This window comes from Aspergillus ibericus (genome assembly GCF_003184845.1).
Source record: "Aspergillus ibericus CBS 121593 unplaced genomic scaffold BO80scaffold_1, whole genome shotgun sequence".
Lineage (NCBI taxonomy): Eukaryota > Fungi > Ascomycota > Eurotiomycetes > Eurotiales > Aspergillaceae > Aspergillus > Aspergillus ibericus.
In genome coordinates, this window is record NW_020292099.1 from 1080180 (window position 1) to 1106917 (window position 26738).

At 52.1% G+C, this 26738-nt stretch overlaps 8 protein-coding genes across 8 annotated transcripts; 3 read left to right on the forward strand and 5 right to left on the reverse strand.

The window, feature by feature from the left end:
• Window positions 1-407: 407 nt before the first annotated feature.
• Window positions 408-2280, reverse strand: BO80DRAFT_343724 (putative spindle poison sensitivity protein Scp3; the record flags this gene model as incomplete). Its single annotated transcript, XM_025715243.1, has 3 exons — window positions 408-1799; window positions 1902-2023; window positions 2166-2280. The coding sequence occupies 3 exons, from the start codon at window positions 2278-2280 to the stop codon at window positions 408-410; spliced, it is 1629 nt and encodes a 542-aa protein (XP_025580648.1).
• A 208-nt stretch (window positions 2281-2488) lies between these two features.
• BO80DRAFT_8546 (uncharacterized protein) lies at window positions 2489-3159 on the forward strand. Its single transcript, XM_025724854.1, has one exon. It carries the CDS (start codon window positions 2630-2632, stop codon window positions 3014-3016), a length of 387 nt encoding a protein of 128 aa, XP_025580649.1. The 5' UTR covers window positions 2489-2629; the 3' UTR covers window positions 3017-3159.
• Window positions 3160-3712: 553 nt separating this feature from the next.
• On the reverse strand, window positions 3713-5166 carry BO80DRAFT_8704 (putative TBP interacting domain protein). The gene is made up of 8 exons (XM_025724872.1): window positions 4951-5166; window positions 4854-4892; window positions 4768-4777; window positions 4649-4661; window positions 4549-4591; window positions 4423-4485; window positions 3946-4355; window positions 3713-3888 (listed from the first exon to the last, which is right to left on the reverse strand). Exons 1-8 carry the CDS (start codon window positions 4994-4996, stop codon window positions 3853-3855), a joined length of 660 nt encoding a protein of 219 aa, XP_025580650.1. The 5' UTR covers window positions 4997-5166; the 3' UTR covers window positions 3713-3852.
• A 411-nt stretch (window positions 5167-5577) lies between these two features.
• Window positions 5578-8149, reverse strand: BO80DRAFT_430674 (putative chitin synthase activator (Chs3); the record flags this gene model as incomplete). Its single annotated transcript, XM_025720710.1, has 5 exons — window positions 5578-5589; window positions 5654-6958; window positions 7016-7135; window positions 7192-7906; window positions 8040-8149. 5 exons carry the CDS (start codon window positions 8147-8149, stop codon window positions 5578-5580), a joined length of 2262 nt encoding a protein of 753 aa, XP_025580651.1.
• A 3037-nt stretch (window positions 8150-11186) lies between these two features.
• Window positions 11187-15332, forward strand: BO80DRAFT_451059 (ATP-dependent DNA helicase-like protein; the record flags this gene model as incomplete). Its single annotated transcript, XM_025721861.1, has 9 exons — window positions 11187-11310; window positions 11687-11853; window positions 11916-12557; window positions 12655-13272; window positions 13326-13496; window positions 13567-14258; window positions 14547-14591; window positions 14730-14928; window positions 15114-15332. 9 exons carry the CDS (start codon window positions 11187-11189, stop codon window positions 15330-15332), a joined length of 2877 nt encoding a protein of 958 aa, XP_025580652.1.
• A 654-nt stretch (window positions 15333-15986) lies between these two features.
• Window positions 15987-17667, reverse strand: BO80DRAFT_420618 (uncharacterized protein). Its single transcript, XM_025718405.1, has 3 exons — window positions 17419-17667; window positions 16794-17366; window positions 15987-16738 (listed from the first exon to the last, which is right to left on the reverse strand). The coding sequence occupies exons 2-3, from the start codon at window positions 17182-17184 to the stop codon at window positions 16017-16019; spliced, it is 1113 nt and encodes a 370-aa protein (XP_025580653.1). The 5' UTR covers window positions 17185-17366; window positions 17419-17667; the 3' UTR covers window positions 15987-16016.
• A 694-nt stretch (window positions 17668-18361) lies between these two features.
• On the forward strand, window positions 18362-24324 carry pld3 (phospholipase D). The gene is made up of 2 exons (XM_025724880.1): window positions 18362-18455; window positions 18539-24324. Exon 2 carries the CDS (start codon window positions 18540-18542, stop codon window positions 23997-23999), a length of 5460 nt encoding a protein of 1819 aa, XP_025580654.1. The 5' UTR covers window positions 18362-18455; window position 18539; the 3' UTR covers window positions 24000-24324.
• A 325-nt stretch (window positions 24325-24649) lies between these two features.
• On the reverse strand, window positions 24650-26230 carry BO80DRAFT_440206 (uncharacterized protein; the record flags this gene model as incomplete). The annotated part of the gene is made up of 1 exon (XM_025721111.1): window positions 24650-26230. One exon carries the CDS (start codon window positions 26228-26230, stop codon window positions 24650-24652), a length of 1581 nt encoding a protein of 526 aa, XP_025580655.1.
• Window positions 26231-26738: the final 508 nt, after the last annotated feature.

Consider the following 26738-nt stretch of genomic DNA (forward strand, 5'->3'; position numbering starts at 1 on the left):
AAGAGCCCAGGAAATGCAAGAAACGTGAAAGAAAATGGAGAATGAGGGCTATTGTATAACTCCCGGAGATCGCTGAACCGTTCTATGCAAAATGCCCTCCAATAGCGCCGGAGCCTAGAGCACTCGGTATATCCTTTTGGTGATGGTGATGACTTATGGACAATATCATGGACTGGTACCAACCTGTGGTGCTTTTGTTTGTTTCCCTTTTCCCATGCTTTGCTATCGTATGCTTTTTGTCATGTTCCTCGCCCTCGTTTAAGTTCCTCGTATAATTTTCTTCCTTCACCCATCGCTCTTTTAAATAGTATTTTTCATCTCCCGGTCCCCTGTCTGCTTGCGCTCCCACGTATTCAGATTAGCAATGGCAGGGACCCCGCCCGAATCTTTACTTTGGGAAATTGAGGTTATGGCTGGAAACCTGAATTGCTGGTCGGCGTTGAAGCCCCGCCGTCATTCGAGTCAGATTTGTGTGGACTCCATGAGGTACTGTTTCGCTTATTGTTTTCCTCCTCCTCCATTGAGAAGACCAGGTCGCCTTGCTCCTCATCAATCTTGCTTGTACTGACCGGCGAAGAAACAGTGCGGTCAAGGCGGCTGCTGGCGCCCACGGATGACGAATGACGAACCAAGCCAGGATGAAGCGAGATGCCACTAAGTTGCTGGGATATCATAGACATCGAAGGTTGGCGAGAAGGACTCGAAATAAACGGCGAGACATCACCGGAAATCTGCCGGCTACCGATTGGGCCCAAGCTGGGGCTGGTACCCAGATTTAGAGAGGACTCACGAAGGGGCGAACCGATGTGGGTAAGGGAGGTGCCGTGAGCATCTTCCTCCCTTTTCTGTCGCTGCTTTGCAAACAAAGCACCAAACCGAGACGGGCTGGACGCGAGGGGGGAGCCAACTTTCGAAAGACTGGTGCCACTCATACCCAAGCCGCTGAGGTCGCGATGGCTTGAGCTGAGTTCGTGATCGGTGCGCGACAGACGCCGGAGTCGCTCCTGAGGCGTAAGGACATCATCGTGCAAGTTCATCGGCAAATAATCTTCCTCCATCGGGAAGTTGCTATCATCCCAATCATCCAAAGCTGTGGGCCGGGGTACGCTAGCAGAGAGCACACGTGGTTTTATGGGCCGCTGGGAATGTAGGAACCGCGGTCCAATACTATCTTCAAGAAGACCAGGGGGCGATGAGCCGATGAAAGAAGAGGATGGTTTTCTCATGTCAGGGCCGTAGGCCGTGTCGCGGAGATTCCGGAGCGCATCTGACGGCGCACCCATACGCTGTGCTGGCGGAGACAGCTCCAGTCCAAATTTCGAGGGCACGGAGGCCGCAACGGGGCCGTAACGAGCGGCGTGCGAAATCCCTTGGCTGTCGAAGGATGCAGGGAGTGGAGCATCAAGTGCAGTTAGGTGACGATGGTTCGGGGACATCGGGAAACGCAGATCATCCACAGGTGATCCGTACTTAGAGCCGGCATCCGAAACCAAGCCTGTGTCAATCGTGGGGATGGCATCGTAAGGCTGTTGTTGCTGCTGTTGCGCATGTAACGCAACGTATTCGTCCTGCGCTGGGACCTGGGAGGAATAGCGCGGATCGTGACCGTTCATCCGTTGTTGGGAAAGTACCGAGTTCGTCAGGGCGGAGTCCTGGTTGACATAGGCTTGTGGATTGACACGCCCGCCCAAATTGAGATGACTTCCGCCCATTGCCATACCCGGGTTGGGACGATTTACCCGACGGCCATCCGGAAGGATATGCGCCAGTGCACATTTCGCCCCGAACTTGCAGTTACCCTAGAATTGTCCCATGTGTGGTCAGCCTCGGGTGGTGCCACGGGGGTCGATGGAGTATTCTCGGCACGAGGAACCACGGTCACCTTGCCACCAGCTTCCTACCTTTGTGAAGTATTTGCAGGGGGCGTAGTCGATTGCAGCATCCGTAGAGTGTAGGAAGGGGCATGCAGGCCCGGCCTGGCAAGCTCCTTGACGGAAGAATTTGCACGGCACATGCTTGGTGTCTGCGCGACAGTGACGTCCGAGTCAGCATTGGGCTGCCACCGGCCAGAGAGAAGAGCCCGCGAGAGTTGTGGTGCAAAGAACAGACGCCCTTGCATGGCAGCCTGAGGCAGGAAGAGAGAGAGCGGGACATGAACGACTCACTGCTCTGGTTAGGAGGGCTGCGAGCAGCCATGTCGAGGCCCGAGAGGTTGCGGGAATGGCCGTTCTGGAGTGACTGGGGGCCGGAGGGAACCGGGAGAGGAGCGCGGCTTTTCATGTCACCCGGGGCACGGGTCGGGACACGAGCAGCGTGGGAAGAGGCCGACGAGGAGGGAGAAGAGGGTGGCAGGGGTTGGGGAGGCGGAGGGTTGCGAGAAGCCGATAGCTGCATGGCCAGAGCAAAGGAAGAGAGCAGTAGCAGCGGTCGCGGTAGCGGTAGCGGTAGCGGCGACTGGCTGGCGGGCGGGCGGGCGGGCGGCGGCGGCGGCGGCGGCGAGGAGCACACAAAATCCGGAGGGGTTTATCGGGACGGCAGAGGAGGGGAGGGGGGCGAGATTTCCACGGGTGTTGGTGGGGGGAAGCACCGAAGAGAGAGGAAAGAAAGAGGGTGAGAGAGAAAGCGGTGAATGGGTTGCCTCGATCGATCCCTGAGCAGGAGAAGAGAGATAAATAGCAACGCCGGTCACAATGGAGGATCCCTGGAGCAGGCTGCGTCCGAGTTCGAGTCAGTCACTCCATCTCGTTTGTTCTCCATATCTCTCTCACGCGCTCTCTTGGGATGGATTGCATGCTTACCTACCGTTGGCGTGTCTGGAATTTGTCAGGCAGAATCCCGCAATCACTCAGCGGCTCTGCACATTCAGTCCGAGGGCTTTCGAGGGGGAGAGACACCAGACGGAAGACGTCGACGAGGGGGAAGAGAAAGACAGGGAAGGGCGAAAGGCAGAGCAGAGGAAGAGGGCGGAAGAGGGAAAAAGAGAGTGTGTCGACTCCCGTCTCGTATCTTGGCTTGACTCTTGACTCTTAATCTTAACGGCCTCTCCCCACTTCCCTTTTTCCAATTCGAGGTCTCCCCCTTTTGACCCTCCATGGCATTTCTCGTGCAATCCCTTCCATCTATCTACTATGTATCTACATCCTACAATGCACACTACGGGCCACATTGGATCCGTACCTGACTGTCTGAACAAATAGAACTGAGCACTCTTACTAGACTAGGGATGCGGTGGTCCCTTGGGAACCATTAGTCACTCCTCTCCTCTTTGCCCGGGTCGCAGGGCCCGGCGCATGACAGTCCCAGATGAAGACGATGAACGGCGTCGAAACCCCCCTGGGTGGCGTCATATCGAGCCGGCCACCACTCCTGACTCCGTCGCATGCGTCCCCCATCCCCTCAGTTGACAGCCCCATGCTTCAGTCGTCCTTGTTGGACCGCGAGAATCATCCAATTAATTGCTCGGATGGCACCGGTCGGATTGTTCATCTGATCGTTCCATCTTGCGGCCGTAGCTCTTTGCTCAGCAGCCCCCGGCCTAGGCTGCTACATAGATACACAATAGCTCTCCTCTGACCTCCGTCGAATCACACGCTCTTGGTCCAGCCAGGGCGGAGCGGCCGCCGATCGTCTATCTACTCGCTATCTGGTCCCCACACTGCCATGTTGTATGTTGTAACGTGTAACTGGTGGCACAGCGTCCTCATCTTAACCGCACTGCCCTAATTGTATCAAGAGTAAGTTTATATCGGTGGTACCTGTGATTTCAGGGCTCGTGTATCCGGCACCGAGTAGTGCTGCTGGCCCTAAAGGGGAGTAAGAGGCCTCGTTTCACCACGCCGAGCACATTGTCAGTCAATTAAGAAATGGGCCCTCCAATCCCAAAGACTCCTTCGTTTTGGCATCAGAATAGATCAAGATATAGCCTGAAGCTGGCACGTCTCTTACCCAAAGTTCTTCCCCAGTCATATTCTCAGGCACCACCTCCGAGCACTTCCGCCATAAATCGCGACAAATCCGACCGCGGATGCTGGCATGATTATGCCAGTGTTTCCAGTCCTTTTCGGCTTTCAATTTAAGCTGGATAGGTACGCTTTCCGAGTCGCTCCCTCGCGCCTCGAGCAAGCGTGCCTGGAGTGCCTCCTGCTCTTGCTGAAGTTGACTAATATCACGTCGAAGCTCGAAGAGCAAGGGTCTTGCGTTTACAGCTGCTAGCTCCGCTCGCGTCTTTTTCTCTGTGGCTTGGAGATTGGTCGCTTGCTCCTGTAGCCTCTCAGCCTTCTCATCCAAAGCTGCAATGATCTCTGGCGTGGCTTCATTGCAGGTTTCTTGCAGAGCATGGTAAACTGCTTGTTTTCCTAATGCACAGCAATCAACCCTCTTTCCATTTGCTTCTTCTCCCTGCATAGTGGGCGGCTTGCTCACCGGCTGCTCGACCTTCGATTTGCTTGTTTTGGTGCAGTTCTCGTAAAGCTTTAGCAGCATGTGCTGTGGGATGTGCAGCTTCAGCACAAAAGTATTGCAATGATACCATTCCGGCAATGATTCTACCTTTCGTAATTCTATTTTGTAGATTGGCCGAGATCTCAGTAGCCTGCGCGAGATCAGCCATGCCATTTCACCACTATTCAAGGTTCACTTAGCGGCCAACCGAATATGGGCGACTATGTCATTGTCACAGCAGAAGATTAGTTCAAGCCCGTGTTACCTGTCTCCCCCAAGAGAAGAAATCGGGTCAACCGGTCGGCTCAGACAGAAGGGACAGCGTACTTTTGTTTCCCTGCACAGCAAGGAGTCAGCAGTTGCAGTGTGAAGATAAAACCCGTAACGCAGAATACCCAGTGAGAGACACTCACGGAGATATTCAAGAATCAGCGCAGGACCGTCATGAGCAGCTCCCCGGGTTTAGTTTCATATAGCTCTTATTACTCCAGGAGTTGCTTGTTCGCTCACCATCTCCGCCTGAATGCTTATCGTTCTTCCCCTTTCTCTGGGCCATGATAAGATAGGCTCGTGAAATTCTACAGCACGACGCGGACCGGGAAGGAAACGAATCAGTTGTAGTTTAGAAGGTGAAATTAGATTCCCTGTCCGGGGGGGTGATGTATCACGTGGGGAGACGAGAAACGCGTGACAGAACAGCGATGAATTCGATACCGAAAGGACAAAAAGAACTCCAAGCTGCGCGCGGGAGCTGAACGCTGGGGTAAAACAGAACGAAGAGAAATGAAAGACCTGAAGGTCTTGGTCATGCCGCCAGATACTTCGTTCTACGCCGTTGCACGTAGAACATATTACTAAAATGAAACATCACGTCAAAACGCAGGCCGGGAACTGGGATGATAGTGAAACTCATGAAGCCTTTAGACGGTTCGGACATATCGGGAAACGCTATCTGTAAGATGATGGGCGACATTCCCCGGCCCAGAGCGCCGACGACATCTTCTCATTTAGCTCCCAACACTCAGAAACCATCCACATTATTTCACGTACGCAAGGGTAAAAAGATATTTAGCCCCTTCACACTTTTCAAATATGGCACAGATGAATAACGACCATAGTAAGAGATCTCTTAGGGTATCACATGACAATCTGCGCAAAGGTTAGTCTTGCAAACATGCCTTTAGGATAGCAGCAGGGACAAAGGTAAACATACGCAGTCGCTGTCCTTTTGGACAGTCGGAACCCCCATTTCCTCAAACGTCTTGGGGCCCTTGCCCGGTAGGTTACCATGCGTTTTCGAGGCAGGCGCTGCAGGCTTTTGGCTGGCTGTGCTTGGCGCCGCAGGGGGAACCTTGGACGTCGTAGCGGAGGGAGGGGGTTTAGGTGTGGAAGCTGATGACGGGGGCCTGGGAGTGGATGAAGCACTTGGTGGCGGCATAGATTCAGTGCGTGGAGGAAAGGACGTGGAAGGCGAGGCCGGCGGCCGCGGGGAACCCGTCGGACCCCCTTGTGAGGGGGGGGAAACGGGACCTCGCACAGGTCGCCTGTCTGGAGGCATATTGTCCAGTCGTTGGGGACGTCTCCGAGCATCGGGATGAGGATTCTCAAGTGGTGCTGAGTAGCCAATATCGAGTTTAGGTGCGGCGGACGCCGGGCTTGACGGGCTGGTGGTGGACGGCGTGCTTGGAGCTGGTGAGCGGTAACCCATTGCACTGGGCCCATACGATGCAGCGCGGTTGTAATTGGGCGCGTTCGAACGAATGTTGGGGTTAATTCCAAATGCCGAGCTTGGCCGAGGATCCGCGGGCATAGAGTATCCTGGCGGATACACAGGTCGAGCACGAGATGCCGGTCTGTCAGGGTAAGGAGCCGCGGGATTTGGGTTGTCTGACAGAGTCATCCTGGACGGGTCAGGCATTTCGAGATTCTCCGGAGTGGGCTTCATCGCGCTCCCTCGTTGGTGAGATCCATAGCGTGACTTGATCCGGGCAATCGCAACTTGTTCGTGATCCTTCCTAGATAGGGTCTTGGAGCGGGAGATGCTATCAATCCGACCGGTCGCGTCTTTGTTTCCGTTCGCTGCAGCCTTGGCATACCAGCTCCTGGCTTCTTTGATATCCACCGGAACGAAGATACCGACTTCGTAGAAGTATCCCAAGGCGAATTCGGCCGTTGGGAACCCACTTTGAGCCGCACGCTGAGCGTAAATGAACGCCAGTTCGTCGTTCTTTTCAAAGACGCCCTCATGACCGCAGAGAAACCATTTACTGATAGCCATCTCTGCTTCCGGTTCACCTTGGCGTGCAGCTAACGCATTATAATGCAAGGACAATGCGGGGTTGAAGTCACAGCCAAGTTGGCAGAGTTCATATGCGGCACCCATCTTGACTTGAGCCTTGGCGAACCCATGGTAGGCGGCTTTCTCGATATTCACGCGAGATGCGTTCAAGTCCAGCGGTAAATAGTTCTCGGGGACATTCACTTGCGGTAGCTCTCGAGCCAGGAGCATACCGTAAACCTGTATGATATGTCAGAGGGCTGTACACAAGAGGGGGAAACAAGCGGTTCCACGCACGTAAGCTCCCTGAGGTGCATTTTCATCGCATGATTGCGCAGCAAGGCTGATATAGTTAAGTCCCATTTGGTAGTCTTGGCGCTGTCCATGCTGTCCAAGAAGAATCATCATTCCCAGGCGCTAATAAACAAAATATTAGCACAAGCAGAATATGACCAGAGGGGTGAGGGTCGTACATAGAAAGACGCCGAGTCGGCAAGGGCAACACCCTTCTCGTAGTGCTTGATAGCCTTCTCCGGCTCACCCGAGCTCTCGAACTGCATACCAATGCGATACTCAGCTCGAGCGTATCCTTTCTCCGCAGCTCTCGAATAGGCCCGAAAAGCCTCTTTCTTGTCCACGCGGTACCCGAATTTGCCAAATTCCAGCCACATTCCCTTGATGAACTCGGCCTTGGGGTGGTATTGCTCGGCTAGGAAGTTTACGATGTTCATCGCGTCGAGTTTCAACTGCCGCTCCACTTGAGGTGTCTGAGGGCGCGGGGGCTGGATCAAAGATAGACGAGTTTCGTTTTGCATAGCAACCTCAACGTAGGCGAGGGCATCCTGAGCCCAAGCTAATTGCATATCGGGATCGTTCGATGACAACACGGCCATTCGGGCCCTCTCCAGGTTAACTTCCCGCTGCTCATCGGTAGGGGGAACGTTAGGCGGGGGATTGCGCAGGACAGGAAACGGCGAAAAGTTCGGGGCGTCCATCGTGTCGTGGGCGACGGATTGCTCGTAATGAGCGGACTCGTAGGCGGTTGGGGAAGATTGTCCATGCGAGACAGAGGAAGAAGTTCGCTCGGGGAAACGCGAACGGTCATACTGATTGTGGTGGGGGTTTCGGGCCTCGTGCTCGAGGTGAGCGATATTGTCCTGCATGTTCTCCGGGACTTCTGGCATGACCCTAGTAGAATGGAAAATTATGGATTAGCAACACATCAACCTGGGTAGACGGGCAGGCGAGCTATTTTCGGAGGGGAAAATGATTTTCTTTGACCGCTGAGATCCGGAAGGAGGAGGGCGGGGGATGGTCGCACCTTTGAGGAGAGGGGGATATGACTTCTGGCATGTAGAAATCGTCCTGGCCCCCTGGATACCAGGTAGCACCCAGCCGTGGCTGACCATGACCTTGAGGTGGTCTATTCATTGTCGGGGCGATTCTCCGTTTATTGGACAATATTGCTTTTTCCTTGTTAATTTTGTTCCCACCTTACCCCTGTTGAATTTGGAAAAGAAAATTAAATGCCACTTGTCTCGGACCGGCGCCAGGAAATAGTGTTTTTGGCTCACTGGCCTCAGCGGTTCATCGGAACCTTTGGAGGAAAAGAAGAGCCGGCGTGGAGACTGCCGAGTAGTGGTGGTCGACTAGTAACTAGTCCTCCTAGGCTCCTGGGGAGGGGCGCAGAGTCAGACTACCTACTCTGTATACGGAACACACGAGGGGACTCAGCAAGCAGGGGCGCAAGGGCTTCGCATTTGATCCAGCAGGAGAGAGGGTAATATATTCATGGGGTTCTGTTAGGTGGAGGCTAGTCGCTAACCGTCAGACTATTCCCTGGGGCTAATTAGGTGGTCATGATACGGAAGGGAAGTAGATACGGAATACGGAGTATAGGTGATACAATAATAATAATACTACTAATAAAAATAGGAGGGGAGGTTGTGAAAGAGGGGTCAGGGAGTCGGGGAGAGACGGCCAGGAACCGCCCGTACGGACGTTGGTTCAATGGCTGCGGCCTAGCCAGTAGCCACAACCTCCACCGGACTCCATCACAATTAGGTCACTAGCACCAACTACTGTACTTACTCCGGTTGACCCTGGTGATTTTATTAGTACGGTGGAGAGGTGCAGGGATTTAAATCCTTTAAATTCTGCCATAACTATATATAATTATTAATACTTTGTATAGCCACCTATAGTATTAATCACTACTTCACATCTTACCGTTATACTATTAATTAATTTATCTAAAAATATCTCTAGTAAGACATCCCAAGAAGCCCGTACAACCTCACGTAGTTAATTATATAATAGCTATTCATTATTGGAGAAAAAATACTCTATCCAATCTTTCATCTAGTTCCATACAGCCTCAATTAGATTGAGATCTGGTAAAAAAGTAGGCTAAATAATTAGAAAAACTTCATGTTCTTGAAATTCTTAAATAGTCTCCTTATTTGCATGGCTAGATATGTTATTTTACATTAATTAAAGCTGTTATTGTTCTTCCTGCTTAATTAAATATATATATCCATGAATTATTAGAACAATCTGTTCAGAATAATACTTAGTATTAATACTGCTCTATTCCTTCTCCTAAAAAAAATAGGGCTCTTTAGAATTACTGTAGAATGAAGCCTAAAACATCTAGCTATATTTTTATGCTGGATTTGTACGAAGGCAGATCTCATTAAATTCTTTACTAGCTTTACAAATCATATATATCTATTTATAAAAGCCTAAAGTTACCTAGGTTTTATTAATCTAAAGAATTTGATTCTATTAGTTATGAATCTAAGATAAGTATTCAAGTGTCCAAGCTAATCTTACTTGTTTATTTACTGGTAAAAGAGATAGTTTTCAAAGAGCTTTACAGCGTGAATAGCCTTGTTTTTTAAGAATATATACTAAGGTAGTAATTCTAACAAGTAGTTCAAGTTCTTTAATAACACGATAATATGGTAAGCAGCGTGTACGTTTAGAGTTTAATATCTATTATATAATATAATCAACATCCTCTTCTAAAAGCTTTGGTGGATTACCTTTAACCTTTCAAGGTATAACTTATTGACTTTGACACGTATATTATACTTAGCGATAGCTAAATCTAAGCTACTTTATAATTTGTTGATATGTTAAGCCAGTATTACAAAGAGTAAGAATTCAAAGTCGATCATCTCGATTAAGGCGCTTAGAATTTGGTGTTTTAGAAGAAGTAGACTCGGGCATGGAAGGCATCTTTATAATAATAAGAATTAATATATATTAATAATTCTGATATATTTATAGCTTCATGAATTCAACATGTAGCTTGATTAGAAAGGCGGTGTGTGGTGGGAGATATACCGCTTAAAGGATCTAAATCCCTGTACCTCTCTACCGTACTAACAAAATCACCAGGGTCAACTGGAGTAGAGAAGAGTAGGTACGTAGTTCGCTGCCTCCTATTAATCATTCCTTCCCTGACATTGGTACGTGATCGCGCGGAGTAGTAGTAGCAAATTTTGCATGTACCTAGTAGCCGACCTCACACAGCATTCTAGAAAAGTGGCACAGAGTACTCCATAGATATTCCACACCTGAACTAGGCAACCCGATATCTAATGTGAGGTAAGCAGGTCAGCAGTCACCCGAAAACAATCCACAAGGTTACAGTTACAGTACCAAACCATAACAGTGGATCAAAACAAACTTCGGAGTACTTGGAAGGTTTGGGCAGCAGGCAGAGTAAGCATGGAAAGAAAGGATCAAAACCAACGTTACGTAGGGAACAAAGTGCATGCTGGTTGCTAGATAGTAGATAGTACTCCGTAGATGACAGGGAGAAAAGCTGGCTATTTTTATCACGACGATAACTAGTACTTAGTAACCTACTCCGTCATTGGGGTGAATAGTACTCCATAGTGTAAGGACTTTGGGTCGACTAGGGTGGATGTTCCCTTCTAGAAGAAATCTTACCATACCTGACAGGCAGTATCTCCAGGGCTCCAATTTTTCGGTCCACTGACCTTTGTCTACCGCCCATCATACCTGCTATCTACCAGCCAGTCACATCATACTCTGATTGGAAAGTGACTGCAATTGGAGTCAGGTAAGTGTTCTGATTTACAACAGCGTGGCCTATGCAGTTGCTTCATGGTGGGCCGAATTTGGGATTTCCTCGTGGTTGGTAATCCGTAACCACCACCAAAGTACCTACAAAGTAGCTTCCATTCATTGGCGTCGGATACTGTACTAGCACCCTTGTATTTTGGACGATATTGGGGACTCCTCTTTGAGTTATCCTATTTATTCAAACACATTGTGAAAATGTAAATATATGGGCCCGTGCTAATGTTGTCATAAGTGCTGGAGATAGGCGTTCCATTGGGCGAAGATATAGGACTACTTGGGTTAATTCCCTACTTGGGGCAGTCATCTCGCCTTCATTGCGTGGGCTCATAATCGGGCTCCGACACTATCAATGGAGCTTCAGGAAAAGGATTTTCACCATCCTTATTCGCCTTATGACATCCAAATCCAGTTGATGCGGGCGCTCTACACCTGTATCGAGCAGGGAAAGGTCGCGATTTTCGAATCGCCTACTGGTAAGCTAGGTACACCTCAGGTACAAATCAACTGCGGCTAACCCAACCTGACTCAGGAACTGTAAGTAAAAATTCATCCCAACTACACCCGCCCGATTGAAAATGGCGGCGCAAACATTCCTCCGCTGTCAATATATGGAGTATCCTCGTCTAGAACGCCTGGCTCTAGTGTACAAGCCAGAACCCATCGAAATCGCTGAGACCCCTCGGACCAGGACTAAAGAACTTTTTAGGGAAAGTCGTTGAGTTTGATATGCGGTTCCCTGACCTGGTTGCGAGATTACAAGCGTTCCGCCTTTCAAGCGGTTATCGACAATGCCGCATGTTAGAGTACTCGGTACAGAATAGCTGGATTTTATCACTAACCATCTCTTAGGTGATGACGATGAACCTGAATGGATGTTAGACTTCACTAAACGTGAGTCGAGCCGTGTTATGACGGCGAAGAGGAAAGAGTTCGAAGAAAGACTGGAAAGGACGAAGAAAGAAGAAGAAAAGCAAAGAATCGCACTCAAGAATGCCGGAGGGCCTCGGAAAAAGCAGGTATGAGGAATAAGAACACTCGGCCCCTAGAAAACCCCACTGAAGGAAGTTTATCTACGCAGAGGTTCAGTACACCATCGACTAGTTCTCATGAGCTAAACGAAGATCACTTTGCACTCGACGAATACGACAGCGAAAACGAAGAGCTTAACACGTCCCGGGAGGGACTGGGCCATTCTAGTGGACTCTCTTCTAGCACGCTAGAGTTATTAGAAAGGTTTAAAGGGCAGTTCTCGGGCTCTAAGCCAGGAAGTGAAGATGACGAAAATGACGAAGTCAAGATCTTCTATTGCTCGAGGACGCACTCCCAGTTGACCCAGTTTGCCAGTGAACTGAGGCGTGTCACAATGCCATCAAGTGTACCCAAGGAATTGAGTGCTGGCTTAACTGGGGATGAAGAGCTCGAGGAGCGTCTGAAGCATGTCACTCTCGGTTCTCGAAAGAACCTGTGCATCAACCCAGATGTTAGTTCGCTGGCAAATGCAACCGCGATCAATGAACGTTGCTTGGATCTTCAGCAACCCGGTGTGGCTCCTCAGCATAAGTGTCCATTTCTGCCATCGAAAGAAGACGAGCAACAAGTTCTTCGGTTCCGAGATCACGCATTGGCCACAGTGAAAGACATCGAAGACCTAGGGAATCTTGGCAAAAAGATCGGGATATGTCCGTATTATGCATCCCGCTCGGTTGTCAAGCATAGCGAGGTTTGCTGCCCCAGCATTTCCTAATAGCCTTGCGACTGACTGGTTACAGATCGTAACTCTACCATATCCCTTGCTACTACAACGCTCGGCCAGAGAGGCCCTTAATATATCCGTTAAGGACCATGTCATAATCATCGATGAAGCTCACAATCTGATAGATGCAATATCCAACATTCACTCTGTGACGGTGACGCTTGTGCAGCTTCAGACCGCTCTCTCCCAGTTGACCATCTATGCTCGCAAATTTAAAACTCGCCTGAAAGGGAAGAACCGAAGCTATGTTGCCCAGATTATCCGGCTCATTGGTTCGATCACCGCTCATCTTCGGTCGATCCTCGAAAGCGAAAAGGCACCTGAAGGCCCTGTTATGCCTTCTGATCTTATGTCCGGAAAGGGTGTCGATCAGATCAATCCCTATAAATTGAGTCGATATCTACAGGAAAGTAAGTTGGCGAGGAAGGTTGATGGATACGTCGAGTTTTCCAAGGACAAGTCAGACAGGCAGGCGACTGGAAACCCCACAGTACCTGTATTGTTTCACATACAGGGTTTCCTCCTATCATTAATGAACCCTTCGGCCGAAGGACGGCTGTTCTACATGAAGGATCAGGGCGATATTCAATTGAAGTATATGCTTCTGGACCCTACCAATCAATTCCGTGAAATTGTCGAAGACGCAAGGGCCGTCATACTAGCAGGTGGTACCATGTCACCTGTAAGAACCAGTAGTCATCACGCATACTTACGTCTATCTAACAGATTCTGCAGATGACTGACTATATGAACCATCTTTTCTCCTATGTCCCAGCCAACCGGTTAGACACCTTCAGCTACGGCCATGTCATCCCATCCGGTAACCTTATTGCTCACGCACTAGTACGAGGAGTTCAGGGTTCGGAGTTTGACTTCACCTATGACACCCGTGATTCCGAGAAAATGGTGAGAAATTCCTAGGCGCCTTCGCGTTATTGCAAACTAGAGCAAAGCTAACGTCTCTTGCGTGAGTCAGATCCTTGACCTTGGACGGACAATAGCTACGCTCTGTCATGTCATACCGGACGGCGTGGTTGCCTTCTTCCCTAGTTACGAATATCTGGGACGAGTCTTGAGTATCTGGAATAAGCCAATACTAGGCGAGCAAGGACAAACTGTATATGACCTGATTGCAGGGAAAAAGTCCATCCTATCCGAGTCCCGAGACATGACAGTCACGACCGAGGAGCTGCTCCAAACGTATGCGAGCACCATCGATGCAGGCAGAGGTGCGCTCCTCTTGTCCGTTGTGGGCGGCAAGCTGTCAGAGGGAATTAATTTCTCCGACAAGCTTGGACGGGGCGTGTTGATTGTTGGGTTGCCATTTCCAAATATCCGGAGTGCGGTCTGGCAGGCTAAAATACAATACATCGAACAGAAAACACAGCAGCAAGCTACCGGCACTGAGGCAAGCCGGCAGTCAGCCGCAAGAGCGGCAGGGAGGGACTACTATGAGAACTCCTGCATGCGCGCGGTAAACCAGTGTATTGGGCGAGCTATCCGGCATCGGAATGACTATGCAGCGATTGTTCTGATCGATAGACGTTATGAAAAGCCGGGTGTGCAAGCCAAGCTACCGGCCTGGATCAAACAAAGTATGGTAAAGAGCTCGGTTCAACGGCCTGCAGGTGCTACTGTTCATAGTCTGGCCAAGTTCTTTGCGAGCAAGTGAGGCGGGTGGGCCTGGAGAAGAGATAGTTCAGATACTCCTCCGTACATACTATGTATGGTCTTGTGCATCCATCACGACAATCGTGTTATGTAATCGGGTGGCGCAGAGAGGACACCACGTGATGGTACGCCCCAGCCGCCAAGTGAAGGCGGCAGGGTTGGCCCTAAGTTAGGGCAAGAAAATTAGCGCACACTCTAGCCGCCCCGGGGCCTTGATTTCAACATCTGAGCCAGGAGTATACAGGATCGCATCCCCCCCATCGCCAACTCTCTTGTCGAGCTCAGCACCGTCGACAAGATGCCTACCCGTTTCTCGAAGACCAGAAAGGCGTGAGTCGCACCAAATTTCCCTTCGCCTCCGGTGGTCGACCGTCCCGTTTGTCGTGGTGATATGCGACAGGCTGAGGCCTCGCCCGGCGACCATCCGCCCAATCTGCAGAACAACAGGAACTGACGTTGATCCCTTAGCCGCGGTCATGTCTCGGCCGGTTACGGTCGTATTGGCAAGCACCGTAAGCATCCCGGTGGTCGTGGTATGGCCGGTGGTCAGCACCACCACCGGACCAACCTTGACAAGTACCACCCCGGTTACTTCGGTAAGGTCGGAATGAGATACTTCCACAAGACCCAGCAGCAGTTCTGGAAGCCCACCATCAACCTTGACAAGGTACGTTGAACCGACATGGGAATTCGAGCCGAGCAGGACACAGAATTCGAGATTTGGGAGGTCGCAGGGTACAAGTTTGCTTCACGGCAAGGAGGTGGGATTGGGGTCAATGGGAGCCAAAGGGTCAATGGACCGGGATGCAACGTAAAGGGCTTGAATCGCTGATTGATTTCCTTTCTCTATAGCTGTGGTCTCTCGTCCCCGCCGAGAAGCGTGATGCCTACCTGAGCGGCCAGAAGACCGACACCGCCCCCGTCATCGACCTCCTTCCCCTCGGTTACTCCAAGGTTCTCGGCAAGGGCCGTCTCCCCGAGGTCCCCATCGTCGTCCGTGCTCGCTACTTCAGCCGGGATGCTGAGGAGAAGATCAAGGCTGCCGGTGGTGTTGTTGAGCTCGTTGCTTAAGTGTGGAAGTCTGGGATTTCACTTGGAGGATGAAAACCGGGACAGGTGCTGCGCTGGCTACGGTTCGGTGTAATAGAGAGTCGGATTCTCTCCGGGGAATAAGATATCAAAAATGGGAGCCGCGGATCGGGCACCTTGGTCCGTGTATCTACAAATCAGAAGGGTTTCTATTTGTGACGAGCAAAGCATGGCCTCCTGATGCCCTTACGACCTCGCTCTATTGAACAAAATACCATAAAGGAGGACTTCTTTTTTTTTTTTCTTTGCTCGCTCCTCCCTGACTCGTGTTCCTATTGAAGCCTGTTGATAGGTAGCGCCTATCTTCCGATCTGAGCCGGACACACAAGTGCCGATTTCCAAGAACGTGCCAGGAGCGCTGGTCTAAAGGCCATGTATTCTGCATCTCAAGTCGTATTTTCTTAGCCATGATAAGTAGACCACCGGCATGCTCTTTACTACCTACCTAGGATAAGGGGTTGCGGTTCCACTTCAGGTCTACTCCGTAGATATCGCATGGGTGTTTTGGTGTGTTCCTATGAGGGGATCTCCTAGAGGGCCTTTGCAGCTGCAAATAAATAAATTCCGGTAGTTGCAAAGCGTTCAATAATGACTTGATGATTCGTTGGCGGACATGTCTAATGGTCTATATGAAACGACAGGAGTACACCAACGGGTAGCAGTGTTCTAGATCTTGCATTCGCGCACCGACCCCACCTTTTCCGGGGAATTACTACTGGCTTCCAGGGTTTCACGAATAAATCGAACCGCCTCGATGAACATCTTCGGGGACATTTCGTGCGCGGCATCCTCATCGATGATGTCCTCGAAGGTGACTGCGCCGTCCGCAAACCACCCACTTGGAGCAATCGCCTTCTTCCACCAGGTCAAGAATGCCTCCCCTCGATGGTATGGTACCAACTTATCTTTGCCGCCTGACAGGGTGAGGATCCGTTTTCCAGCTACACTGTGCGCCAGGAGTGGCCGCAATGCAGCCTTCTCGTTCTCCGTCGGCTCTGGCAAGGGTCCGGTGCGAAGAGGACTCGCGTCTGGCTTCGGATTCACATGGCTCAGAAACCGGCTCGCCGGGTCATACTTGCGGACCGCATCCAGCAGAGAAGAGGGGAACGCTTCGGAGCCTAGAAATTGGGACCCGGGAATCTCGCTTTCCGTCCAAAACGGTAACTTCGACAGCCTTGCACGGTCCGCCATAAGATTTACGTAGTCAGGGCAGCCGATGACAACGACCCCGGCGCTTATGCGGGGTTCGTGCAGGAGGCAGCTCCATGCTGCATGGCCACCCAGGGAGACCCCCAATACCAGATTGTCGGAGATCTTGCGGTCGGACTGCGGGAACACAAAAGATGGTAGGTAGTCAATCAGAAGAGATACGTCTCGGGCAGTGCCCTCTAAAGGGAGTGGTTAGATCCTCACTCTAGGCTAGATACATGGCACAACACTCACGAAATATGGAGAACATATCTTGCGCGTGCCGAGGATTCCCTTGCCTCCATGCCTCGTTGGCCAGCGGCTCCACCAATCTTGTCCCATGATTTCTCTGATCAAATGCGACAGCAATGAGGCCTTTGACGGCTTGGCCGGGGCAGGTACGAGAATCGCGGATCCTGGCGTTCCAGTCCGCGATTATGGTCGTGGCAATGCCCGCCATGCGCTCTTGGGTTGCTCCTCTATGGTGCAACAACCAGAGACAAGTAATCTCGGAGGCTTGTTCCGGCAGTTCGTCCAGACCGTAGACTGTGGTCAAGATCCCAGCGATTGGATATATCTTTCGGGAGACGGATGACATGCCGACATAGCAGTTTGCATCGTCGAGTACCTTCAAAGGATCTGCCATGGTTGTCACTCGTTGTTCGGTGCTGGGTAGAGGTCAGTGTCAGGGAGGGTCTGGCACGCTCCTGGGTTGGTCGGCTTCTCTAACATATACCTCGGAGGTACTCTGTCGAGGAGGTCAAGTTCTCGCATGGGAGGGGCCCATTTATTTATAAGCGTGTGGAGGGATTTCGGCGGGCAGAATGACTGTGGGTTGTACTTGAGTATACACGATACACCTGCTGGAAATATGGAGTACCTCGCGTGAACGCATGACCTGCTTTGCCACTAGATTGGACACGTTGTGTGTGTGTTTGTGCATGTGTATGTCTAGTTGTTTTATCATTTAAGTCTTCGGTGTTGAGTGACGGGATAAGACATCAGTTGGCCGCAGACTGCATGAATCTCAGCAATGGAGTAGAAATTCGTGCGCAAGGAGGCACCTGAATAGACGGGATAGAACCCGATAAGAACATGACAGCACTACAGTTCCGGATCAAAAACATTCTTTCTTGGTTTGCTCCAGTGCACTTCAGTTATTCGCAACTAAGCAAGTATCCCATCAAAAGGTCTGGCCGAACGGGCGATTACTCGTCAAGCGGTGAGAGGGGCGGTGAGAGTTTCCGGCCGATAACCGGGGACAGCCAGTCCAATAGGTTAAATACCAATTCACATGGCGCCGGTTTCATACGGTACGGAACATGTAAATCTCCAGGCTGTGGCTGTGGCTGGTGTTAGGGTGGAAGGCCCACCACGGTTGGACTCAAGGCATGCCGTTCCAACTACTGTGTACGTAGATAGATACATACTGTAGCCTTGGTACCACCGCGTAATCGGTACTTCCGGACCATCTTCAGGTACCTTGAGCAAGGCACCGGGGCTATACCTCTCCCCCATCTCAAGCCTCCAGTTCCCTGGAGCTCTATCCCAGTGGTTGAACCGAGGTCCCGTCAATGCAAAGCAAACCTTGTTTCATCTCTCGTCAAATCGAATAGCTCTCGCGATCGACTGCCCCTTTACTCGGTCCAAGCCAAACTGCGCCAAAGCGGGCCTTCCGTCTCCAGTCGACCTGCGATTCTTCTATGGGGCGGACTCCACCGCGGCTAGGCATTGTCGCTGCTAACTCAACGCTCCTTTCGCTTTCACTCCAAACGTTTCGGGCCCGTCCTCTACTGTCCCCTTAATATTTACGGGTTCTCGTCGATCAGTCTCATCTGCCCCGGCTCCTGTGCGATATAGAATGACCGTCTAATTGAGATCCGAAGCCCGTTCTAGGAGGATCTTCTCGATCCGCATGTACGCCGTTATCCCCCGCTCCTTGCCCCCTCCCCCCTGAACACTATCTGGCTTGTCCACTAACTTTGCGTTTCTTCAACTAGTATGACCGATTATACGGTCAATCCTTCAGAAGTGAGGGGCTCTGAAACGGATCCCAATCGCTATTATTCGAGACAAGCCGAACAGATGTCGTTGGACAACCTGGAGCTGTCATCGCCGCTTCCGTCCCCTTCTTTGACAAAGGATGATGCCGACAGAGCGGAGGCAGCAGATGAGGGGGAGGATCAGATGGATGGTACACAGATGACAAGAGGAGTGAGAGAAGCCCATCACGACGCAAAGGGAAAGTCGCGCGCAGAACCTGCCAACGGTTCTTGGGAGAGGGAAACATCGAATATCAGTCGCCCCGACAAACCAGCCTCGTTAAGTCTTCGACAGCCAAACGACGCAACGGTGAATCAACAACATCTCGGAAGCCGAAAGCCACAAACTCCATTCCTGGGATCATCTGCTTCGCCTCGCCGCCCAAGCGTGCAATTCACCCAAGACACTCCAGATGTTGACCCTGCTAACCAATCTCAGTCAAGACCCCCGTCTGTTAAAGGCGATGACGTGGATTTGGGCCTAAAAGGGAAGCAATCTTTACTTACGAAGCTGAAGTCCTTCGCAGCTTCGCCGTCGTTTACTTCCCACACTCGCTCGGCTAGTGGCGCGACTGTGAGCGATTTCAGAACCACAAACAATGAGCTGGCTACTCCTGGCTCAGAGAGGGGGGAGTTCCGTTTTCCGAATACTCTGGAAGAGGAGGGGAGCGATATTGACGCCGATGCCGAGGAGAGCGCCGGGGAACAACGGGCCCGCCAGCAAAAGAAGAAAAAGAAACAGCCACGTCGACGGCAGCAGGACGATTTGATGCCTCCAACGCAGCCGAATACGCCCAAAGTTACGAGTCGACCGTCGTTTCATCTCCCGAGCTCGTTTTCCCCCTTTGAGAATTATCGTCCGAATTTCTTTCCGCGAAGAGGCAGTACCGGTGATTTTACACCTCAACATCGCGAGGGTGTCTCGGAGGACGAAGGTCGCGATCGCCTAAACAGGGACACTACGTGGAGACGAAGAAGCGCTTGGCTCGCTAATGCTCGGGGGCTTACCTACAGCGGACGCCAACTGGAAACGCAAGCAAATCCAGAGGAGAGAAGGCCGAGCAACCTTAGACGGCTGACTGGTTTAGCCGGTCCTTCTGACAATGCAGAAGGGACAGCGCCGCCCTGGAGGCGCCACCGGGCTGACCGTGGCTCTAGCCTCAGTGCTCAAAGATGGCGGCAGATAAAGGCGGGTCTCAAGTTGATCGGACAGCGACGCAAGGTGGACAACACAGTAGACCATGCAAAATCGGCAGAACTGCTGGCCGAGTTGACCTCGGGGGTGCCGGCCGCCTTGATACTGGCTAGCATGTTTCAGCGGGATGAGCACGGCAGCAAGCGGATTCCAATTCTCCTCGAGCAGCTCAAGGTGCGGGTCACCGATAGCAAGATCGATTCTCATTCCGGAGACCGCCATCTGGTCTTCCGTATCGAGCTCGAGTACGGTAGTGGTATGACACGGATGAAATGGGTTATCTACCGAACCTTGAGGGATTTTGCAAATATTCACTTGAAGTACAAGTTGCATTTTGGAACCCAGAAGTATATTCAACTGCGAAACACCGAAGGCGGACAGAACCTTCCGCGCTTTCCTCGAAGTGCGTTCCCCTATCTTCGAGGCGTGCGCGGGCTCGAAAGTGACATGGAGGATGAGGAAGAAGACGGTGGCTACGAGACAGCCGCGGAAGCCACTAGTGGCAATGAGCGGGCTGGAAAGAAGCCACAGCAAGCGCATCGCCGTTCGTCGGGTGGCCTATCGCGGAGACAGTCAAACGCAACGAACCCAGAAGCGGAGGGTGTTCCTGGAGCCTCGGGACCTATGGAAACAGGGCAAGCAAATAAGAAGGAGAGCTACCCAGAGAGACAGCGGAAAAAGCTTGAGTCCTATCTGCAGAAGTTGATTCGGTTCCTTATATTCAAGCCCGATAGTAATCGCCTGTGCAAGTTCTTGGAACTGTCGGCCCTGGGTGTTCGGCTTGCGGCCGAAGGTAGCTACCACGGCAAGGAAGGCTTTCTGGTCATCCAGTCATCCAAGGGTCTTGATTTCCGGCGGGCGTTGACTCCGGGCATGGTGAAGAAGCGGCACTCCCCTAAATGGTTCCTGGTCCGACACAGTTATGTCGTCTGTGTCGACTCCCCGGAGGAAATGAACATCTATGATGTCTTTTTGGTGGACCCATTCTTCAAACTTCAAACCCAGAAGGTCAGCTTAAGAAACCAGAAGGCGAAGGACTTTGCCAAATCGGCAACGGAGTCAGCCAGGCACCCACAGCATCATACGCTGAGGCTCGAGAACTCCGAGCGCAAGCTTAGACTGCTGGCTAGAAATGAGCGTCAGCTCCATCAGTTCGAAGACTCTATCCGATTCATGGTCAACAACACCCCCTGGGCAAGACCGAACCGGTTTGACAGTTACGCCCCGGTGAGACACAAGTGTTTCGCACAATGGTTGGTAGATGCGCGCGACCACATGTGGGTCGTGTCGCGCGCAATCAATCAAGCGAAGGATGTCATTTACATCCACGACTGGTGGCTGAGTCCCGAGCTCTACATGCGCCGACCTGCAGCCATCAGCCAGAAATGGCGTCTGGATCGCCTTCTTCAACGGAAGGCCCGTGAAGGCGTAAAGATCTTTGTCATCATGTATCGGAACATCAACTCCGCCATCCCCATTGATTCGGAGTACTCGAAGTTTTCCCTGCTGGACTTGCATCCAAATGTCTTCGTGCAGCGGTCCCCCAACCAATTCCGGCAGAATACCTTCTTTTGGGCGCACCATGAAAAGCTTTGCATCATCGACCACACCCTGGCTTTCGTAGGAGGAATTGACTTGTGCTTCGGGCGCTGGGATACGCCACAACATCTCCTCACGGACGACAAACCCACCGGGTTTGAGACACCGGATGGGCCGAAAGATGCGGATCATTGCCAGCTCTGGCCCGGAAAGGACTACTCGAACCCTCGGGTGCAAGACTTCTACGATCTCGACAAGCCCTACGAGGAGATGTACGATCGCAATGTGGTCCCCAGAATGCCTTGGCATGACATTTCCATGCATGTCGTCGGCCAGCCGGCTCGGGACCTCACTCGTCATTTCGTCCAACGATGGAACTATATCTTGCGGCAGCGGAAGCCCACTCGCCCGACGCCGTTTCTATTACCCCCGCCGGATTTTGAGCCCGCTGACCTCGAAGCTCTCGGTCTCGACGGCACCTGCGAAGTCCAGATCCTGCGGTCGAGTAGCATGTGGTCGACCGGTACCCCCGACATTACGGAGCATAGCATAATGAACGCCTATGTGAAACTGATTGAGGAGTCCGACCACTTCGTGTACATTGAGAACCAGTTCTTTGTCAGCACCTGTGAGATCGATGGCAGAAAAATCGAGAACTCGATCGGCGATGCTCTTGTGGAACGTATCACCCGGGCTGCCAAGAACAAGGAAGCCTGGCGCGCTGTGATTGTCATCCCCCTGATGCCGGGGTTCCAAAACACCGTGGACAGTGAGGGCGGAACGAGTGTGCGTCTGATCATGATGTGCCAGTATCGCAGCATTTGCCGCGGGGAGACGTCCATCTTCGGCCGGCTACGGGCGTTGGGGATCGAACCCGAAGACTACATCCAGTTCTTCAGTCTTCGAACCTGGGGTAAGATCGGACCTCAGAAGCAACTGGTCACCGAGCAGCTTTACATCCATGCTAAGTGCATGGTCGTGGATGACCGAGCTGCCATTATTGGGTCTGCAAACATCAACGAACGCTCAATGCTGGGCTCTCGAGACTCCGAAGTTGCGGCCGTCGTGCGTGATACGGACATGATATGGTCTTCCATGAACGGTCGCCCTTACCTCGTGGGACGATTCCCACACACTCTCCGTATGCGCCTCATGAGAGAGCACCTTGGCATTGATGTCGATGAGTTGATGGAGCACTCCATGGCGACCGAGGAAGAGCTCCGCAGGATTGAGATTGTCGAAGAAGGGTCTAAGCCCCCTGAAAGCCAGCCCGACTCGGAATCTTTGATGCTCGAGAAAAAGGACGAGAGGGACATGATTGAGCGTCGACACCGTCTTCAAGACGAATTTCTCTCTCGGTCCGAAGATATGCATAGTTTCAACCATGACGTTGACTGGGAACAGGGAAACAACCCGAACCTCAAGTCGAACCGAAAGCTTACTGCCGACCCGAGAGTGACCTCCAATGCCGAGCACAAGAAGGATGTGGATGGCTTTGGCCCAGACAATCTCACCACGGCCCAGGCAGCTGGACTGGGCGATGCCCGCGATTCTAAGTTTATGGATGCGAAGACAGAGGTTTTGGTCTCCCCTATTGCATCGGAAGGAAAGGGTACTGTTCAACAGCCGAGACACCCCTCGCAACGCAATGCCCAGCGGGAAAACGCCGGCGGCGATGTAGAAGCTAAGCCGACTTTAGGTGTCCATGATAAGCAGGGCAACGAAGCGACGCAGGTCGTGGAGGGACTGCCGGCTGTGCGTCATCCGGCATTGGTGTCGGAACACGAGACGGAGAGCAGTAATAGCGGTATCCTGGGGGCATCACGGGATAAACATGACCCTGTCAAGTCAGCACATCCGTTTGCCCCAGACCTGAAGCATATCTTCATCGACAAAGATTGCATGCGGGACCCTGTGATCGACTGCTTCTATTTGGATACCTGGCAGGCTGTTGCAGATAAGAACACCAAACTCTACCGGAGTGTTTTCCGCTGCATGCCGGACAGTGAAGTAAAATCGTGGAAAGAGTACAAAGAGTATGCCGCGTATGCAGACCACTTTGCCGAAATGCAAAGCCAGCACAGTGCCAAAGCTTTCCAGCCCACCGGCCAGAGACAAACCGGGCCACCAGGGACAGGAGCCAACGTTGCTGGAGCAGCTGCCGGGCTCAAGCACAACCTGTCTGTGCATGCCCAGAGCGCTGAGGGACAGCAGAAGGAGCAACCATCCGTGGAAAAGAGCGAGCCCCGAGCTGCAGCTTTCGGTCAAGCTACAGACACGCAACATTCAGACGTCGCCAACCCCGAAGGGCTGTCGCCGATCAACGAGAAATCTACACTGAAGGCGCCAGACGGGGCAACAACAGGGCACTTGCCAAATGGACGACATGAGGAAAGTGGCTCGTCCGGCGAGGATCTGGAGAGGCGGCGCTCTGATCCCCCGCTCGTGGATTATTCCGAGGCCCTAAACCGAAATGCCACCGGCCAGTCTCGACGACGCAGACGAAGAGCAACCACGCTCGGCTCGAAGCGGGAGTTCCACGCGACCGATGAGGTGATGGACAAACAACGGGCAGAAGAACTCTTGAACCACGTACAGGGACATCTAATTCTCTGGCCCTATGACTGGTACGTAATCCGTTGCGTTTGTGCGGTTCGCATCCCCCGGCGGGTACTGACACCATGACCTATATGTAGGCTTGAGAAAGAAGAACAGGGCGGAAACTGGCTCTATACACTGGACCAGATCTCTCCGCTGGAAATCTAGTAAGTTTATGGCCGCAATCGGACGCAACTGCATCATATCCTAACCGCGAGTAGCAACTAAACCGATGCCTCGTCCCCCTGGCTACTGGCCACTCGCTCCCTCTCTTACCCTTCCTTCAACTTGAGACCGGTCGACCTCTCAGGATTTGACGTCATCCAAATACGGTCCTCTCCCCACCGGTCGAGCCATGATCTCTTATTCCCTGGGCCGCCCGCTGACAGTATCATCCACGACTCCCTTGTAGTTTATAGTATCGTTTTGGTTCTTCTCCAAGCATATATGGATGGTTGCTTTGGGTGGCTTTGTCAGCTTCTGCATAGCAAGCGGGCGTTTTCAATTGGGCTTTCTTCTTCCTCTTCCATGTTTTTGATATCACTCAATGCCTTACTGATCCCGGTGCTCTCACGTATCGACTGCACCGGGCGCTAATAGATTTGGATGTTGATTACTATTCCAGGGAAGTCTAGACAGGGGTTGCCAGAGACAAGGGCCATTCTATGATGTTTGCGCTTGAGAAAGTGGAAACTCTAGCTCAGTCAGGATCTATAATCTAAATCAATGCCCGTTCGTCACGTAGACGCACGACCCCCCAAAGCGAGTCGACGGCGCACATCGTTGAAATCATCGAAGTTAGCGTGCAGGATACGACTCAGCACACTACGATTTGGATCAACCAACGGAAACCTCTCCCACGTATCAAGAGCTGTTCCGAGACGCTCGTAAGCGCCCGCCAACGCGGACTTCAGCGCCGTGGTCTCGATACAAGAACGGCCCAGGTCATCCATATAGTTGGTGGGGTTCTGCAAACATAGCCGTGTGGCCGCAACCTTGTTGCCTCTGACCGCGGCGGTTCTTCTGAGGTTGATGATGGCTCGTTGGCCACGCAGATGAGCAGGGATGTCGTCCAAGCCGTGCATGCGGCTGGCAATTTTAATGGTGTCCGCATCGAAGAATTCCGGAGGGTCGACGGAGATACCGGTTTTCGCGAAATCGACTTGGGTGCCGTACATTTGCAACAAGGCAAGAAGAGTCTCGCCGAGGTTATCTGATCGTCGAAACCGACCATGGTTCATCTTCAGAAAGGCCACAACAAGCATGACAAGTGCCTCCGATGTGATGGACGATGCGTGACGGCCATACACACCTTGAGATTCAAGGATAAGTCGTGTGGCCATGTATAGAGGCCGAAGTGAAGGGTACTCGGCACAATAATCTCTGATATACTCAATTATTGGGGGTGAACCTTCGCCACAGTAAAAGCGCAGCCGGAGACCAGTTCGGCTATGGATAGCTGTGATGGAGCCCATCTCTGTTGATCGGTATATGTGGTGGTCGAAAGATGGACATTTCCGTAGTGTTTGTTCAACATCGCGTAATAGGCTCCTATGTAGATTCAAGGCCTTTGGGCGCGTAGCGCTTGGCTTTCGAACACTTTCAATAGATCGTACCGAGTCAGGAACGGGCAAAAGGAGGTCAAGATCGGAGTGACTCATTGCCAGCCCGGTTCGCCATGACCCGATGATAAGGGGCCCGTGGGGCACGGTGCCCTCAAGCCAACGAGCAACGTCCGTGGCGACTGTATATACCTGCTCCTCCTCGGGTGGGGTGGGCCTTAGGTATTTCTCAAGTGCGCAGATCTCCGCATCCAGCTGCGAGAGACCATCACTGAAGGACAGGGTTGAATCCAAGTCTTCTAACCACGGAGACTGAGCTGACCGGCCATTTTTGGGGTCAGGGTTCCACCGTATTGATCGATGTAGGACAGTAGGTTGGGAGGTATGGGAGGGTTGATCGGGTTTCAGGACGGAGCGAGGTTTCCTTTTGGGACTTCTCGGGGTCGAGGGAGGCCTCGAAGTTACACTCGCGGTCGGCGAGTTGAACGATGGGACCTCGCCTTTCGCCGCATCCTCCGGGGTGTCCTCAGGGTCTGCCTTACCCGGTACCCTGCGGATTAAACTGGCTCGATTCGAGGACCGATGCGCCTCGAGAGTTCTCTGCAGGCTGTGTTGGAAGATTGCCGAATTCTTGGAGCTTGAGCGACTTTCGTGGAAGCATCGTGCCTGAGATAGAAGGGGTAAAGAGCTTTTCAGATAAGGAGCAACCGATGTGAAAGAAAGGGGCTGGCGTCTTGAGGGACAAAGGACGCGCATGACAGCGCGTTTAGCAAGGCAATGAAGGCATTGCGGATGGAGCGTTGCAACCTGGGGCATAAACCGGACAGGGAAGGATTCACGGGATGGCAGACTGAGTCGACGAGAACCGCCGGAGTCAATAGATCAGTCAAGCGGAAGGAATCGGATAGAGGGAGATGCTGAGGCCAGGAAATGTTGCAGCAGATGGCCGATGGCCGATGGCAGATGCAAGACGGTCGGGTGAATTGCGGCCCTACACGTGACTTGCGGGCCGTGATCTGGTCAGCCCTAGGTAGGTTTTCACATGTCACACCCCCTGCCGGTCGACGATCTGGAATCTCGATCCTCGATTCTCGAATCTTGCGATCTCGACGGACCTCTTCCTTCCTTCCTTCCTTCCTTCCTTCCCCCGTAGCGGTTGAGAATTTCGTTTCTTTGGTCCTGTGGTTGTTATTTCCGGTGGAACCCGACGGCATACTACTATAGTATGACTATTGTGTCTCAGGGCAATCAAACTCATCAGGAA

Coding starts and splice junctions, on each gene's coding strand:
- BO80DRAFT_8546 (XM_025724854.1), top strand. CDS start 2,630: ATGGGTTGCCTCGATCGATCCCTGAGCAGGAGAAGAGAGATAAATAGC.
- BO80DRAFT_8704 (XM_025724872.1), bottom strand. CDS start 4,996: ATGGCCCAGAGAAAGGGGAAGAACGATAAGCATTCAGGCGGAGATG. Junction 4,486..4,548: donor ACAAAATAGAATTACGAAAG/GTAGAATCATTG, acceptor CACATCCCACAG/CACATGCTGCTAAAGCTTTA. Junction 4,356..4,422: donor AATCGAAGGTCGAGCAGCCG/GTGAGCAAGCCG, acceptor GCTGTGCATTAG/GAAAACAAGCAGTTTACCAT.
- BO80DRAFT_420618 (XM_025718405.1), bottom strand. CDS start 17,184: ATGGCAGATCCTTTGAAGGTACTCGACGATGCAAACTGCTATGTCGGC. Junction 16,739..16,793: donor AGATATGTTCTCCATATTTC/GTGAGTGTTGTG, acceptor CACTCCCTTTAG/AGGGCACTGCCCGAGACGTA.
- pld3 (XM_025724880.1), top strand. CDS start 18,540: ATGACCGATTATACGGTCAATCCTTCAGAAGTGAGGGGCTCTGAAACG.